The sequence below is a fragment of the Mizuhopecten yessoensis genome, unplaced genomic scaffold, assembly GCF_002113885.1.
Source record: "Mizuhopecten yessoensis strain PY_sf001 unplaced genomic scaffold, ASM211388v2 scaffold10317, whole genome shotgun sequence".
NCBI lineage: Eukaryota > Metazoa > Mollusca > Bivalvia > Pectinida > Pectinidae > Mizuhopecten > Mizuhopecten yessoensis.
In genome coordinates, this window is record NW_018408486.1 from 56,875 (window position 1) to 75,866 (window position 18,992).

General features: G+C 32.2%; 1 protein-coding gene across 1 annotated transcript; it reads right to left on the reverse strand.

Moving 5' to 3' along the window:
- Positions 1–130: 130 nt before the first annotated feature.
- LOC110460103 lies at positions 131–17,702 on the reverse strand. Its single transcript, XM_021512828.1, has 10 exons — positions 17,588–17,702; positions 11,621–11,730; positions 10,069–10,092; positions 8,104–8,307; positions 6,856–7,101; positions 5,713–5,850; positions 4,685–5,049; positions 3,316–3,448; positions 2,520–2,614; positions 131–1,818 (listed from the first exon to the last, which is right to left on the reverse strand). The coding sequence occupies exons 2-10, from the start codon at positions 11,700–11,702 to the stop codon at positions 1,762–1,764; spliced, it is 1,344 nt and encodes a 447-aa protein (XP_021368503.1). The 5' UTR covers positions 11,703–11,730; positions 17,588–17,702; the 3' UTR covers positions 131–1,761.
- Positions 17,703–18,992: the final 1,290 nt, after the last annotated feature.

Here is an 18,992-nt window from a genome sequence, read left to right on the forward strand (position 1 = left end):
ACAATTAGAATGTCCTGAAAATAATGATAGAATATACAAACCATTCACGAGAAAATATCTTTAAGACTACGTCACATTGACGTATAATGTTTAAATATAATCAGATAAATCAAAACCGGATAAAACACAATATTTGTGAACAAAAGGGACTTTATTGGCACAATCTATATTACATACGAACAAAAACTTCTTCTGACATAATTCACAGATAACATAAGTGCAGATAGTTTCTAGTACATCACACATATACGACGTTTTCTTAAATAGAGGAAAAATGTACAAATTCTCATTTTGTTTTTAATTTGCTACCTACTGATGGTGAATTCAAGTGTTTCGCGAACAATCATTTATATACAATGTAAGACATATACTCTGAGTGAAGAAACGCGAACTAATGTTCAAATTATTCTCGCGAATATTGAAAACATAGCAAACATGTAAATTCATGACGTCTTGCTGATTATTACGTCATAACAATCAGTTCATGTCATCATTGTTGTGTCTTACGCAAACAATGCATATATCATCAAAACAAATACATAACAAGTTGAGACTTAATCTTATAGCATTTACATATCAAGTAATTGAATTTATAAAGAAGTATAAAAATTAAAATTGTAACTCATTCAGAATCTTCATGTCATCAAAAAAATGTTGTATATCATTACTAACATAATATCGCATCGCTAATTTCAGCAATAATTGACATAAATCTGATCACGCTCCTAGAAAATTAATTAATGGCTTATGTAGTTGTTTCACCTTTGCTGATGAAACGTTCATGAGAAGCATATTAATATTCAAACATTAAAATGATAAAACCGTCGCAGAGAATTTTTGCAGTAAATATTTGATTTTTGCGAACATTTATTTTCGCAATGGAGATTAAATCACCTTTGCAAGAAGAGTCCCACTACTTTTCTACTTCATATAGACACTGAAAGGTAGTTTTCCTTACATTTAAATGTTATTTCTTTATATTCATACAGACGAACTGAAAAGAAGGTTTTGGACCGTTTAATAGATACGTTCCATACGTTAAAATAAAGACCCCCCCGAGAGTCTCGTATCGGAAATGTTTATAAATACATTTCTTTCGCTTATGAAACTGAGTGTTGTGAGTATCGACTTAAATTGCATATACAAGTACATAGCCCTCGTTAAAATCATTTTTGATTAGAGATGGGGTCTTTTTACAAATTATTCCAACAAAATATTTATATCAAAATTTAACTAAAACATATGATACTGTAAAGCTATTTTTGTAAGCTAAAATTTCATGGTTTATGAACAAAATTTATCCACATGCATTTTAATTCTGAAAACAGTGCCAAAGTGAATTTGTTTTTATATCAAATTCACTATGCTATGCATGGCAATAGTTTTAATTTTACTTCTTTTGCTAAAACAGAGAAAGAAAAATATTTCATTGAACATTTGACTTCATGCTTTAGTATGTTACCGTGAATTTCCATAATTATATACTAGTATGAACTAAAATAGAATGTTTCCCTCCATCAATCTCATTTTTTCTTACACATTCCAGTCACATCGATTTCGATTCGTAATTCGTAATATGCATGAACTTCGTTATCTCGAAGTTATTTGTAGCAATGCATCAATACCATATTGGGGAACAATTGATCATGAAACCCATTTGTGTAGAATTTGCTGAAGTTTTAATACACAATTAAAAATGTAAATATACTAATTATCATAATTTATGTCGTAATAGGTCGGTTAACGATGTGCTATGTCCAGTTATAGACCACTTAAACTGTCCATGTACATGCTGCATACCCACGGAGCGAGGTCAGCCTACAAACAAAACATTAATTCATATATAAGCATATAAAAAATAATATATTTACTGTATACCGGGAAAGTTTAAATTTCGTCTTTTTTGTTCTCCCTAATGAATTTATCATTACAACTAAAATCAGTAAACAACAAAATAGACGTAGTAATCAAATGTGAAGGGCGAAATACCAACTAGGCTAGTATGGATTTAACAGGCGAAGGGCAAAAGTTTGATTGCGCGAAAATTTCCCGTGATACAGTGATTAAATAAAAACATAGCATAATTTTACAGTCTCCGCTATTTATCAAATTTTATATTTTGTCAGCAAAATGTGTTAAAAAGAGGAATAAATAAATTTTCTTGTTTCACGTACCATATTTGTTATTTCTTTCTATGTAATAAATATGTCTATATACATCAATCGGTTTTAAATTGAAGCTAAATGTTTTTAAAAAATCTGTGTAGCCATGTATTATTTTTGAGGACTCGTATGAAATTACAGCTAGCTAAAAGTTAATCAATTTGTAGTATCAGTTTATTGGAATAAAAAGATAGCGACACATATTGTTTTATATCTCAGAGGAAATAAATAATTAAAATATATATTTAATCGGCTTAATATGTTTGGTGCACATTTGTTTTTAAATTATCTCTACAATTCTTCAAAACAAGTTGCATTTTATATATGTTTCTTATTCATTTTCAAATATGTACTTACCCTATACACAAGGCCGTCATATCCATGACCATTACAATAACCAATTGTAAGAGGATTCTGGCTGGATAATAACATCACTGGGTCTTCGCTTGGAGCTGAAGTAAAAGAAATAACACAATATAGTGGGATTAACATTTTTAGATTGTTACCAATTGTTCAGAGAAATATCAAATGTTTTTAGTATAAATCAAGGGGGATTACTAAGGGGAAGATCTCAAAACATATATTGACCAAAATAACGTGAAGGTATGTTGTGGTAAGCAGTGTGACAAGGGACACGAAGAGAGTAGTTTTTTTCGGTATGTTATAATATCTTTGTCGTTGTTCGCACACACACACACACACACACACACACACACACAGTATCATTGGTCAACAATGCGGTCATTATAAATTTTGTCCTCGGCTTATGCTAGCCGATGGGCTCATAGTTTTTAAATATAAGTTATATCATTTTATATTGCTATTTTGATTTATGTAAAGTAAATGATCTGTATTTTTCTGCTTCTTGATAAAGGAGCGGCTAGCTCTGACAATTCGACAACCTCATATTGTCTTCACTGTTGGAATAACTTCCTTGCCCCCTACTATGTATAAGCCTTTTTCTGTATTTCAATATATATTTATGTCCAGTGTCACTTTATTGTCATTTTAATTAAAAGAAGGAAAGGCCATTTAAAATGCAAAATAAAAATTACATCACAAAATTGTATTACCTATATCTGAACGCTATATATCAATGATGACATGATATGATATACAATGACGTCAAATATAAGAACAGGATGTGACGTACCGGCTAACGTGACGTTATTCGAGTAGAACTCTGTGACAGTAGAAGGATCTGCCAGATGATCTGGTAAAGGAACTACCATAGCCTGCAAGGTACGGCCGTCAAAAATATACCGCACCCAGTTCCAGGATCCTTTCTAATAAAGAACATGAAAGCAAGATTAAATGGCAGTCTTTTGTTTTCATTTTGAAATCAAGAATTTGGTATCACGTCAGATTGATGTTTACTGTAAACTGCTTATATTTCACGTCTAATTGATGTCTACAATAAACTACTTTAATTTTGCGTTTTATTGATGTTTACTTTAAACAACTTCTACTTTGCGTCTGATTGATGTTTACTGTAAACTACTCATATTTTGCGTCTAACATGCCTTTACTGAACACTGCTCTATTTTGCGTCAAATTGATATTTACTCTAGACTGATTAATTTTTGCGTTTACATCATTTTGCGAACTGAGTACATTATCTGACATTAGTTCATGAAAAATGAATAAACGTACAGTTATACTTTAGTTCGATCAACGCTTAACGTCTAAATTACCTCGAAAATTATCATTATAACTATATGTTTTGCATGGAATGAAACTATATTGACTTTTTTCATATTCTCTTCAATTTAACAAAACTGTAGGATATTATATTATCTAGAAATAAGCTGAATTGGTGATGTATGCATTTTTGTCAATTCAAATATCATAGGAGGAACTGACGAAAGTACTGCATCACCACTAAATTGCATATAATAGCAAAATAGCTAAACTGTAACATAAAAATAGTTATAACAAAATATCAAATGACATAACCCTTGTAATAATTACTATTACCATATACTATTTCTATTGTATTATGTCTATGTTTAAAAAATGAGATTTTGAAACTCCATGTTTTCAAAGTGGACGTAAAACATTTTGCATGAACTATTCCAAGTGCATTATTCATTTTGATTATTAAATTTTAATTCGTAATAATTGAGATGATTAAATAAAGATTAAACCCGCAAACGTCACACATCGTTAAGACAAATTTCCCTTTTTGAGAGTGCGTTTTATATAAAATCAGTTTTATATTTATCCATCATGGATGATGGCATCGTAAATTTCGATTTTGATGCTATGACAGATATATTTTCTGTTTAGAATTATTGTTATGTGATCAATTCAATCCTACATCAAAGTATCGTGAATATTCGCCTTTGGAAACGAGATTCGTAAAGTATCATTGAAATAAGATGGAATGCAGACGAACATATTTATCTGGCTTTATTTCATAACACATTCTGTCAAAAAACTGTAATAATTATAACAAACACACACCTTCTCTTCACCCTTCCCACAATGCACATTTCAGGGAGTCGTATAAACGTTCTTACCTTGAATTTGAGTTTCATTTTGATGCTTGAAGGAGCTGTGGCGTTGTCGTCTGCTACGAAGAGGAGCATTCCGTTGATGTTACTGACCATTATTCCTATACTCGGTTGGTCCGTTTCTGTAGCACGGCAATTCGTGATCAGGAACTGTTTACTATTCCCCGTGCTCTCAGACTTAAAGATGAGTGTCATGTTGAAATGTTTCAAAAGATTACCATTTCCATTATAATGATCCACTTTAGTTGATGACTTGTCTTTGGAGCTGAATTTTCCTCCCCCTCTGACCTTTCGAACATCAGTATCGTGCTTGACGTCAAACCTGGATTCTTTATCGGCGTCGTAATTTATTACCATTTCTGGAAAGCATTCTGTGACAAAAATCGTTAAATATATTATTATATAAATTATTATACTATAAATTGAAAATAATATAATATGTTGTGACAGACTCTTTATTCTGTGTGTTAAGTAGTTAATGATATATTTACATCCCATACGTTTTATTCGAATTTATCTTTCAAAATAATACATGTGCGTTTGTATAACACAACGAATATTGCTGTGTGTGTGTCGAACGGAAGCGGATGAGTCTGAAAGCAAAGAAGTGCATTTAGTCTATCTATATATTTATTAGACTTCATGCTTAAATCAATAAAAAAAATCAAGGCCTTCAAGCTTAGTCCTTTATCAGGACGCCAAAGGTTCTCACCCCTATATCATGTGATGAAATGAATGTGGCAACCTTTGACCTCCTGGTAAAGGGCTTAGCCTGACAGGTTGGATATAAAGTGACAATTGATATTGATGATATAAAGTGACAATTGATATTGATTAAATATGTAGTATGCAAGAATGTCAAAGCTTGCTAATTTAGTAAAGTTTTTTTCTCGGCGAAATTGAACATACATACTGATGATATCAGATTTTTGTTTAATTTCTAAGTTTCCAGACATTTCAATCGAGCGAGTAAAAATAAAAAAGGCTTTATTGGTGTTATTTACATTAATCTAAAATAAAATTTCTAAACTTACCCGTGGAAGGGGTGAAGGATGGATCGAAAACGCATTGACACTCACTCTCGTCAAAACGTGTTCCATCGGCGCAAACCAAAGTTATACCATTCTCCATGTAATCCTGTGGTTTACTAGAGACAGCGTTTTTTGTGCACACTTCACAAATAGAATAAATGTAAAAGTTACTTGTAGATATAAAATATATAACATATCAGACTTAACATTATAAACGAAAAATATTGACCAATATGTATGCATAAAATAGAGATGTTTTTCATTTTTGTTTTGTTTTATTTTTTTAGTTCGGAGGAATGCATTTTAGATGTGATATGTAAAGTATCGTCAGGATTTAGCCATTTGACACTTTTTCCCAAGCTAGAAGTTAAAGGTATTTAACACGGATATCTGCAGTTTATGGTAAATGATAATAACATCATGGATATCTTATTAAAAACACACTAACTTTTTATAAAATCACATTATTTGATGACATTGTAATTGAAAAAACAAATTTATGGAAACAAGGGGTTATTCCGTTACACGGAACAGTAAAAATCATAACGTTGATCTCCAAATGAATACTAGGTACAGTATGGTTCCAGCAGACTGTCTAAATATTAATGTTGGTAGCTTAAAAAACAGCATTATAAGTATAAACACTCCATCAAACAATAAAAAAAATATATAAAACGAAGACAAAAATTTAGAAAGTAATTGTTTTTTTCTCCAAATGCAAACAAAGCCTTTATTTTGATCAAAATCATCTTATTGATTAATAGGTATAGTCATATCTGTTAGTTTGTACCTGGATAAAAGTGGCAGTAAGTACATAAAAAGATGATATGTATTGATCCGAATTAAAAAAACTAGTGAATTAGAACAAAGTCGATGTAATAAAATTTTACATGAAATTAATTTGGGCTACATTCATAAAATGACATTCACGAAAAGGACGCATCCTTGAACAGTTGAGCTATTGTTATCAAAAACATAATAAAGGGCCGATTACTATGTATACAAAAAATGTAGTAGAGTTTTCAAGTGCGTTGTCTTGGACACTTGGAGAGTGATCGATCAGTGATACAAAGGCATACTTAAACTGTGTGTCAGCTAGGATATCACCTTAACATTTGTATCTAATAAAACAACAAAACTATTTACCTGTAGTAGTTTCAGGAGCTAGAGAAGTGGTTATATTTTCACTAGAGGCAGTTGTTGTTTCAATAGGTGCATACGCTGCTGGACATTCCCAATTACAGGCTGTACTTGGGACGCATTGTCCGTCAGCAAAAGCCTCCCCGCGTCTGCAACACTTCGGCTCCGAAGTTCCATTTGCACACGCATAATATTGGGAACAAAAAGATCCGTGCCTGTATGACGTCAGAGTCTCATCTTTTGAACACTTATCTTTAAATAATAAAGTACGATTATTAACATATCAATTGGGTAAGAATGTTAAAAATTTAGTGGAAAGCAATGTTCCATTGACAATAAACAGCTCACTTTGAGAAAATAGTCCGTGTGTTTCGCTGAGGTTAGTTTTTCATCTTAATATTGGTCTGGAAATACAATTTAAGACCTCACTATTATTGATTGCAAGATGTAAACTACTCATCTTTATTTACAAATGTTTATGGCATATGTTACAAAACTCGTGTTGCATAATTTATTAATAAAAAGGCAGTTGTTGTTGTTTTTTTAAGAAAATTCCGATACTTAGAAAAGCAGGTAAGCTGCTACCTTTTCATGCAATATACTGCGAGTACTGGTATAAGAAATATAACATTCGATCTTCACACAGTAAAAACAGCTTTTCATCGAATTTGTATCATATCATTGTCCGTTTAATGTACATTTAAAGCTTAAACACATTTCATTTGTATATCGTCGATTATATCAACATCTAAATAAGAATGAAATATCAACTGTCAACACATTTCATGTTATAAATAAACCAAACACAATTTTGTACAATGATGAATTTTAGTTTTAGTTGGGTGTCATCGTAATTTTTAAAGTTCCGGTCTCGATACATGTGTCTTCTCTGAAACTCTGGAATAAGCCATGACAAAATCGAATTTAATACCCTTACATATTAAGTTTGAGCAAAAACCAGAAAAAGAGAGGGACTATTGGTATCACCTTGTTGTACACCAATGAATGTGTTAGTCAATCATAGGACACATTGGCATTGTTTGATGACCGATACGGATATAAATCACGTGACATATGTCTATATTTACAATTCCACTGCAAGTTCCTCTATAAGATTTAACACAAGAAATTGCGTTCATAGGGCTATGCACACAATTGGATCAGCATCATTGTAAAACTTTCCCTTTCGCCTCGAATAAGGCGAAAAAACCGTTAGAAGAAAACATTTTAGTGACGTTAGGCTCAAATACATACCTAGACATGTTGTAGTACTCCTTTCTAGTCTAAGACATGTCAACGCAGACGCATCCCATACTAGGCCGAGAGGACAAGACCTCAAATACGCTCCTGAGTATTCTTGTTCCGCAGCAGATTTGTAGCATTGTACGTAGTGGTGGCATTCCTCAGGATATGGTATGAAACATGACTGAGCACGACAATTTGCTTTGCATATTTTCTCTGTAAGGATAAATACTATTTTATATCAATTATATTACATTATATTATATAATATTAAATTATTATATGGGCGGATTGGTCAAGTAGTTAACACTCCGGCCTTCCACGCAGGCGGCCTGGGTACGATCCCCGAAGTCGTCGTACGCATCGATATTCAGAGAAATGTTTTTATTTAAGTTTAAAATGTATACACAAACAGCATATGTTGACCAGCTGGTCACTTTTTCAAAGTTCCGCTTTGCCTAGTTTGACCGAGAGATCAGCTGCTCCTGTAATGTTGCGACACGTTTTCGTTGAAATATTTTACACTCAATGTTTTTGACTAAATTTGTATCTTTTCATCTTTCATTCATTTTTCATAAAATTCTCGAAGTATGTTTTTCTTTTCAGAATTGAGTTATCAAAGCTGTAGTTATGCTCGATAAAACAGTTTCCAATGAGTAGTTATAGATTTAAGCAGTGGTACGAAAATCCTTAAAATTATTGTACAACACTCCTATGTTATGGTTTGAAGTAAAATAGAAACCAAATGATTGAAAGGTGTAAGATTATAAGAAAAGAGCTTAAATTTATTTTTTAAAAATAAAAAAAAATAAAAATTTCCTAAGTTTGGTTTCATGATACGGCAGCAGTTTTAACTTTTATAACACGTATTGCCCTGAAAGCAATGGAATTTTGATACAAGAGGCCCAATTTTTTTAAACATTTAACCCCTGTGATTGAAAGTCGAACACATTTTATAGCCTTTCAATTCAGGATGCAACTTGCAAAGTATCAACATCCTGGGACCCATGGTTATTCAGAAGAGGTCGTTTAAAGATTTTAAACAAATTTGACTCCTGTGACCTTGAATATAAGTCAAAGTCATTCACTTTAACAAACCTGGTAGTCCTTGATCCCAGCATGCTACTAACTAAATATCAACATCCTGAGCCTTTTGGTTATTCAGAACAAGTTGTTTAAATATTTTGAACATATTTGCTCCGTGTGACCTTGATTATGATTCAAGGTCATACAGTTAAACAAATTTGGCAGCCCTTGATCCTAGTATGCTACTGACTAAATTTCATCACCCTGGGCATTTTGGTTACTCAGAAGAATTTGTTTAAAGTTTTTAACATATTTGACCCCTGTGACCTTGCATATGGGTGAAGGTTATTCATTTGAACAAGCTTTGTAGCCCTTCATCTCAGCATGCTCCTGGCGAAATATCATCATCCTGGGTATTTTGGTTATTCAGAAGAAGTTGTTTAAAGGGTTTTTAAGACAATTAACCTCTGTGACCTTGATTATAATTGAAGGTCATTCATTTGAACAAACTTGGTAGCCCTTCACCCAAGCATGCTACTGGCCAAATATCATCTCCTTGGGCATTTTGGTTATCGAGAAGAAGATGTTTAAAGTTTTTAACATATTTGACTTGACATACTTGAAAATGGGTAAAGGTCATTAATTTTAACAAACTTTGTAGCCCTTCATCCCAGTTTGCTTCTGACCAAATATCGACACCCTAGGTCTTTCGGTTATTAAGAAGAAGTCGTTTAAAGTAAAATATTGACGACGGACGACGGACGACGGACGACGGACGGACGGACGGACGACGGACAGACGACGGACGCCGCGTCACGGGATAAGCTCACTTGGCACTTCGTGCCAGGTGAGCTAAAAAACATATCTTTTCATATGATGATATCTTATTATCTTGGGCTTTTTCGTAAATGACAGTAACTTGTGCAAATCATAGTTTATACTTATACTTACTGAGGTGGTTCGAACTTTGTTTATCTGAAACAAATGATAAAACACATTAGAAAAGCAAAATGTAAGTATGTATTCACGTCTTCAGATCTTAATCATTTCATAAAAAAAGCAATTGCGATTAATATTCGTATACTGTATAACACTAAATGTTCGTGGTTCAATAGCAACCACGAAAACCTCGAATGTTTTATACACAACGCACATTTCATGTTATATTACATGAATTTTTAACATACAGTACAGTGTTTATTTGATTTCAACCAATTTTATTGACAAAATTGAACTTTCAAATAGATAGAATGACATGCAATCCTATCTTAACTATCTCCAGGGGCGGTCAAATGGTAAGATTTGTATTAATAATCAAGTGAATTAATTCAGAATGTACTGTGAAATAAATGATATCAAACAAGTAATAGAACAATCAAGGGAGAAAGCTAGCACATGTACATAAACACCTAATGCAACAACGAACATCCGAACAAACAAACTATCTACGTATACAATTACTAGGTTCAATCACATACGATATATATGTATATATTATGACTTTATTCCTAAAAAGCTCATGAGCTTAAGTCCATGTACAATTGTAATATTTAGTGTTCATGTAATTGACATGATATGTATGTTTCCTGTGTCATGAAATGTATCATCTCTTTCAATAAAAGCATGAAATGAGAACACATATGTTGACCGCGTTTTACTACAGCACAATTACAGCAACATTTTGGTGTTAAAAAGGGGTTCAGAGATGTGAATGTTTAAGAGAAAAAATAATGAAAAATATTGACACTGACGGTAATTGCGATAGCAAAAAATGCAAAAAGAAAATAATGTTATAATCCTACTTAATGCAGATTCATTTTTACCGAGTGAGAAATAAAATAACAAAATCCTTCATTTACCGCAACCTCAAAAAGAAATTACAGAAATCAATGCAAAACAAAAATGAGAATAATAAAGAAAACAATCATGGGATTTGCAACAAATTCCTAAAAATAGAGAGACAACACCAGAAGCACGTCTTACCTAACTACCAAAACATCATGGTTGACCTTATTATTTCTGACATTGCTGTAGCTTATATAAATGTTCCTCCCATCGGTCAAATGGTGACAGAGAGCGGGTGACTCTGATGTAAATGAATTAATGCTACGAATGACTTCCTGTTTGCTCAGTGAAAACATGATTGATTTTCTGCTTACTATTAGATTGCTCGACGGAAGAATATTTTAATAGACTTCCTGTTTACAAGGGGATGTCTCAGTGTAGAAATGATGATGTCCTGTTTACCAAGGGATGGTGTAGTTGTGACGACTTTATGTTTAGGGGATGTTTCGGTAAAGAAAATAATGTTTTAGTATACCTCGCACATGATTCCTTACTTGCAATCTCTGTTTAGACAATTCTATAAAAACAATTGCAATTATTTTCTTGTTGTCGTAATGAAACACCTACGATATGAGCCCGCTTACTAGTCTTCTGAAATGTGGTCCCTAAGTATGAAATTGCGTGAATGTATAATTATTTGATTATATAATATACTTACATGCCGGAAGTGAATAAGACTGGTGTATACAATAGAAAGTTACAGCAAATAGTAAGTAAATGGTTCTCTGGATGGTCTTCATGATAAGGACAATATATATTTGAGACAGTCTGAAATTAGAAAAAAAAAATCAAAAAATAGTCATAACATCGAATCCCAACCAAGCAATGCTGAGAACATGTGTCAAATACGAATAACTATCATGCTATTTTATAACGAATGTTTAATGTTTGAACTGCAAATGTTCTCTGCTTAAAACGTTGGTTTTAATAGTCATGGCTATATCTTCTGCACGGTTGGTTTAGAATGTTAAAAACCATTTGAACTTATGTGCATTGGATTCGAACCCCGATACTCGAGGCAGCTGTTATGTGACAATTTTGTAGACAGATATTATACTTTATTGGAGTAATATCTCCTACTATTTGATCTATCCCTCTATTATACTATAATTTCACTATTCCGACATTGATGACGTTACACTCAGAAACCAATGACGTAACAATCAATACCTGCTCACAAGAGAAGATAACTCTGCAATATGCAAAGACGGAATATATCGATTCCGAACTGAATGCGCCTCTATCTTTCAACGTTGTCAAAATGTTATTTGAAATACACACAAAATAATCCACAATGAATATTTCATATTAACAGCGGGAAACTCTTTTTAAAAGAAGACGTAAGTTACAATAAGATACCATACCTCCTTAATCGTACAAGTCTTAATTAGAATAATATAACACATAATCTTTAAATGTTTTGGCTTTATCATTAGTTTGATTGAAAAATGCTTCACGTGAACACATTTACATGATGATATTGAAAATTTATAAGCAGAAAAAGGTTCAAAATAATATTTGGATATTTCTCTGGACCATTTTAAAAAAATTCTGAATTCAAATAACTACCAGGATTTATCGAGGAAACGCTATATTTGATTAAAATGATTTCGGCTTTAATGTAGACGTGCATGTGTATGTTTTAAATGAGTCATAAATGAATTACCGCGAAATCAGATATTTTCGTGGGGCCCAAATTTCATGGTGTTCCGTCAAAACACCATATCATAGATGACGAGTACCCACTCAAGCAGAGAATTATTTTATGCCAAACTTGTAATTATTTCGTAGACCTATGAATTCTTGGATGAAGATTACTTACGAATTCAACGAAATTACAAACCCCAAGAAAGTTAGCGATTTCACAGTAACTTAGTTAAAAATCTAGTCATATAAATATTTCGTAGGTTCCATAGTAGCTTATAAGAGTAGTTCATCTGGCACAAGATAGCATATCGGCCTTATAAGCTATTTCATCCATAACAACGTTTTGACAATTCTCAAACAAGCTGGACACAAATTGTCGTTCAAGACTTGTTTCAAAAAATCTATTTCAATATGAAATTAAATGATTCATTTGTGAATTTTCAAGTAAGTCATATAGTTATAGGAAATCATGCAGAGATATATAAAAGTAAAACTATAAATAACTTAATGGTTTGAATTATTTATAAATGAAAACGTTTATTCTCTTACAAGTTTCCTGGTCTAAAAAAAGAAACATCATTTAAATGTATACATAAATCTTTAAAACTGTAATTTTATTTAAATGTAAACAACAACCAGCCTTACAAAAACATCTTTGTCTGATTCTGTCGTCAGCTTGTCTGAAGAATGTTTAACAGGTAAAGGTTTCGATCAGGCTTAGTGACCTTTGGCAATTATGACAACCTTTTGATCATATAATTATGTTAATACATAAAGTGTCACCTTTCTAAACTGACATAAGCTAAATCCACAAGTATACTCTAATCAAAATAGAATGAATTCTTTTTAATCTGACCAATGTGTTGAAACAAACAGGTTTAACTATATCTGTCATAGTTTTGTTCAGTTCAGTCAGATACCTAATAATTTAATTGATGTAGATATTAATCAATCTGTTTTATTCAATATTGCTTCGATACCTACGATGAGCGCATGTCGCACTTGTTTCGATGATGAAGCGTTTGCTCCAAATATCACGAATGCATGACAGATGTCGACTCCTGACAGACACATTTAGTAGGGACGATTTTGCAAAAGGTTGGTTGATAAAGAATATGTAAAAGTTTCTGGATTGCTGCCATGACCGTATTTTGAAACATTATATTTTCTTGTGCGATATGTAGGAAGATTTTTTTTATTGTCCTCATTAGAGTGCCTTTGTGTTTTCCTTATTGCTACCCAGGTAATCAGTTTGAGGAAGTGGCATTTGAGTTCAATGTTCATTGATGGTGTCGTCGATGAAGCCAAATAACTGTACCCTTACGGAACGCCTGGTCTTATCATCAATGCACTTTTAAATGGTCTCCTTATTATCTGTTAAAATGCCTTCGTTGTTAATTTCGAATAACGATATTGTTAGCACTTCGGTATCCAAACGATTTTCCCTTTTTATCCACAATGAACGTCATTTATCATTCAATCAAAAACATTGCTTAAAAATGCATTTTGCTCATTTTCAATAAATAATTAACTGAAAAGAGAAATAAAAAGAGAAAGAAAAGAATCAGTCAACAAGCATATCCAGAACTATATCTAGAATGAACCAAACCAAATATACTGTGATCGTGCATTATGCATTTCATATATAGTATGATTCATAAGCAATGAACCCATGGATGAACTGCTTCATGACATCAAGGAAACAGAACAGAAGGGTTATTGTCACCGAGAACAACACAATAATAAATCAACCAGCAATCTTTCATTATACATACACATATGGTGTGTGGTTCTACAGGTAAACAAGTAAAGAAGCAGTAAATAGTGCAAAAGTCAAAATCAAACCAGTTAATTATCTTTGTGAATGAAATGGCAGTGTTGTTCATAAAGATTTAGCTACCTTTTGTAAAAAGTGATAAATAAATCAAATAGAAATTGAGATAAATTATTGCTGCGACAACCCAACGGTAACTTCATTTAATCAGTTAGAGCGACAGTGCAAATAAATATATTGGCAACCTTTAAGAGCTATCTGTTTCTTCTTTAGAAAAAACTTATGCCACAATTTGACGACGTCTTTCGGCATAACTTCTATAAAGAAATTTCCATACATTTTGTTTTAAACACATGATAACTGAGACAATGTATCGTTAAGTTTGTGCAATACGAATATTTTATAGGATTTTTAAAAAGAATATTTCGTATTTGCAATATTTGCGTTATATTAAAAGAAAACAAAATTACAACATAACATCAACACCAGGACAATTCAAATATCAAAATCGATAAAAAAAAAAAAGGATAGCAACTGGAGTCCAGGAAACCCTTAACAAAAAGACAACATCATCCTACATGATGCAATAAATCACATTCTAGAAACGGTCCTACACTTTATTAAGCAGACGGCATGATGTTTCCTGTCAAATTTTAAACGGAATGTCGGTTATCAAGAATCAAAGACAAAACTTTGAAATTCCTTATCACAGTTATCATTAAGGATAGCATAGAAATGAGAAATTAACTCTATTCATTCTGCAATGGAGCCTTTTGAATGACATAATGTATGCAAATATGTTCGGAGATGTCACATACGTAAATCAAGGGCCATGCAACTTAATGTGTTATATTTAGCGTGTATATCAACGCGATGAGTCAAGTTCAATTGTGTCCGCCTTGGAACCTTTCCTTCAAAGAAAACGTAAAGAAAAGCATGTACCCTACTTTTGTGTAATATATCTGTTTAATAACAGGAAAATGCCTTCGAAACCCTAGAAAATACTTCAGGAAATAATGACATCAGGTAGATGATATATCAAACCTTTTCCCTAACTGATCAGATCTGCTACAGCGTTTTTTCCCCATTCCTTATTACCATACGCCCACCGCCCACACTAACACGTACAGTATATGTCTAGTGGTATACAATCAATACCGCTAACTTAGTATACACTGTAAAATGGAAATTCCATTTGCTGTTGTTCTTTCTGTTGTGACGCTTTTTACAGAATGTATGAAACCTATAGCAAGTTGAGTTAAATCCTATGAAAGACTTGTTACATCTTTAATGATCGGTTGATATATGGTCGATTAAGCAAGATGTCATTGGCCGAAAGGTTAATATGTACTAGTGTCGCTGTTATAACAAACTAGCTATTGTCCCACATATATATATATATATATATATATTACAACCAGAGATAAACCATTGAATATGATGACAACGACTTTTCCAGAAATGAATGCTCGACCACCGGTAACGAATGTGCTTTCCACAAATGCATAGTTTAGTTTCAAACGAAAGTAAAAAAATCATATAACTAAATATTTAACATCAGTGTTAGTTAGAGTAAAAGGAATTAAGAATATGTTAAAAAACGAATCGTGGTAACCAGAATGCTACTATAGGAACTGTTGTACTGCAGAAAAAAACATGTATTTCTATAGTAAACACTGCAGATCAATAAAGCGCTTACATGGAGATACCGCAAAACCAAGTATGGTTTCAGTATATCAGTTTCAACATATATATCCGTATACATTTGTCCTAATAGAACGATATTCTTATATGAATGACAAAAACACAGTTTCCATGAAACCTGAATAAAGTCAGCTAGAATTTCATTTTGAAATATAGCATGTCAACCATTGCTAAATAGTAAACAAGCGTTTGCATACTGATACCGCAAAACCAAGTATGTTTTATATATATATATCATTTATATTGCTACATATTTAAATATCTTGTGATTCATGGTCAAAACCATTTGCATATAGCGATTCATAGTATTACACTTTTATATTGAAAAATGAAACAAACAAACAAATCCTAGTGTTTTATATCCATATCTTGATACTTATATAACAAATGTTGTGTCTTCTTTGTAACGTCATTTTCCATTGGCTGAAGGAATTTTTGAAATTACAGTAGCAGAGAACGACCGCCAGCATCTTATCTTATCAACTAATGTTGTATATTGTCTCGACAGTTATTTGAGCTATAAATAGCTCCATATACAGTACACTTGTGGTTATCATTAATTTCAATATAAAACAAAACGTTTTTGAATAAAAATCACCATTTCACATTTCTACACTACAAATCACAAGTTTAAAAAAACAAAACATCATATCCCTAAATTTTGCAACGTTTGAAATGTCTTAATGAAAAGCATTAATATTAAAAGAACACTGATATTTTTAATTTCTTTACCTGAATTCATTAAACTAAATATTTGAAAATATAAAAGAATAAAAATGGGATGTAATTTCTGTCCATCTTAATACTATAGTGATTTTTAAAGACTTTATCAGAGGAATCCTGAACAGGCTGATACAAACGTTGATTAGTCCCATATGACTCATACTGCCATCATGTTATGGAAAATATGTGTATGTGACTCAAATACCTGTGTCCCAAACCACACTGATACATGTTGTTACTGTTAGAATCTAAAAGCATAAATAACACAAAAAAATGTGGTGGGAGTGAAGGAAGGTAAAAATGCAACGAAAGGTAAATCTACATAATTAGTCATATGCGTATGTTGTTCCGGAATTAGACATTTCTCTGGAACTGTAATCATGTACGACACGGTATGACTTGTATAGCAGAGAAACATTATAAATATCGCTTATCAATGGCAAAAAAACCCAGATGATTTCATGATATTTAATTGTTATTATTTAAGATATAAAACAAAACTTCGAATATGAATAGCATGATAATCACGAAAATCGTTGAATCGCTAAATAGCAAAAATATTACTGATGAAATCATGAGAGTCACTGTTCAAGTGTATGTATTGCGTGGAATCACGACAATATACTGTCTCAAACGTTTATCGTAACCATAACACTGTCATGATCAGAATATGATGCTAAAAATAACTAAAAATGGAAATTTTTTAAAAGGTGGTAAAATCCGAGATAAATAGGCATGTGTTAATTATCTTACATAAGAATAGGAATTATAGCTTACCTGTGTGTACGAGTCCAGTAATAGGTGTAGTCTGAAGACTGTTCACTGACAGGCAATATGTGTAGGTGCAGACAATATATACTGTCACTCAAACCGGAGATATGCCTCAGGCTATGACGAGGTGGTAAGTCTGCCCTCGGCAATGCACTCAAAACGTTTATTTTATGACGAGACACTTCGCCCCGCCCTTCTTTTACCACACAGGTCATATTGAAATAGGGCCGTCTCAAAACTTATCTTCTAAAACATTGTTTTTTCCTTTTCAAACCACATATAAACCTTAAGGAGTAACGATCAAAACAAAAAGATTTAAAAAGCTTCATTAAGAATATTGTGTTCGTGTTGATTTACAATTATCGACAGTAAAGTAATTTTAAGAAAAAATGGTTTCCAAAGGAACCCTGTTAAAATATCTAGGTATGTTGACCAATGAATACACGACTTATTCTGACGTCATAACTTTTGTTTGCAAAACGTTAAAAACTATCATTGTAAATTGATGACCTCATGTGACTTTTATGAAACCACACATGTATGTATAAGATGGTGAATGTACGTCAGGGCGCATGCAAGATCTATACGTGTATATCGTCAGATCCACCGCTACTAGGCATTCTATAAGAATTGAGGTCAGAACAATTAAAAAACTGAACGTCATCATTTTTTAATCCGTCATTAGGGGAATATTATTTTTTAAAACATAAACTACCAACAGAAAAACAAAAACTGGTAATATCATTAAGTTAAACTTAATCAAAATAATCCTGGATTAAATTTGAATGAAGAATTAAAATATTAAACAGAGTGGCCGTTTAAATGTATAGGACAACATGTTCAGCATGGATGTGCTTATATATCTTCACATAAATATTTTACATTAGCGTTTACCTATTTCTGCAATAGTTCGAACAACGCAATAGTTGCAGGGGTTTAAATATTTTTTAATTAAAGCTGCTTGATTCTCTTTTTTTTCTGAGCCAACATAAAAGAAATCTCGAGATATCTTAGTTTCAAGCGAAATCTACAGTTACATGTTAATATATCGTAATATCATCATTATTTAAATGACTCGACAACACAATAAGGTACAGGTAGTAGACGCATAAGCGGTCGTATTACCAAAAGGTCCACGAAGAAAATTGTCGTAGAAAAGGTTAAACATGGATGAAATCAAAATAATCTCAGAATAATCTTACATCATCATCCTCCCTTAGTCATCATCCTCATCATTATCATTCTATCATCATTATCCTCTTATCATCATCATCATCCTTTTATCATCATCATCATCATCATCATCATCATCATCATCATCATCATCATCATCATCATCATCATCATCATCACCATCATATTTTCATCAGAATTATCGATATATAAGCGATATTAAAAAAAACATTGAGAA

Bases quoted from the DNA above. Each gene is read 5' to 3' on its own strand.
- LOC110460103 (XM_021512828.1), bottom strand. From the start codon at position 11,702: ATGAAGACCATCCAGAGAACCATTTACTTACTATTTGCTGTAACTTTC. The intron at 5,851-6,855 runs GTAAATAGTTTT...CTATTTGTGAAG, and splicing joins AGCTCCTGAAACTACTACAG to TGTGCACAAAAAACGCTGTC. The intron at 5,050-5,712 runs GTAAGTTTAGAA...TTTTTGTCACAG, and splicing joins ATCCTTCACCCCTTCCACGG to AATGCTTTCCAGAAATGGTA.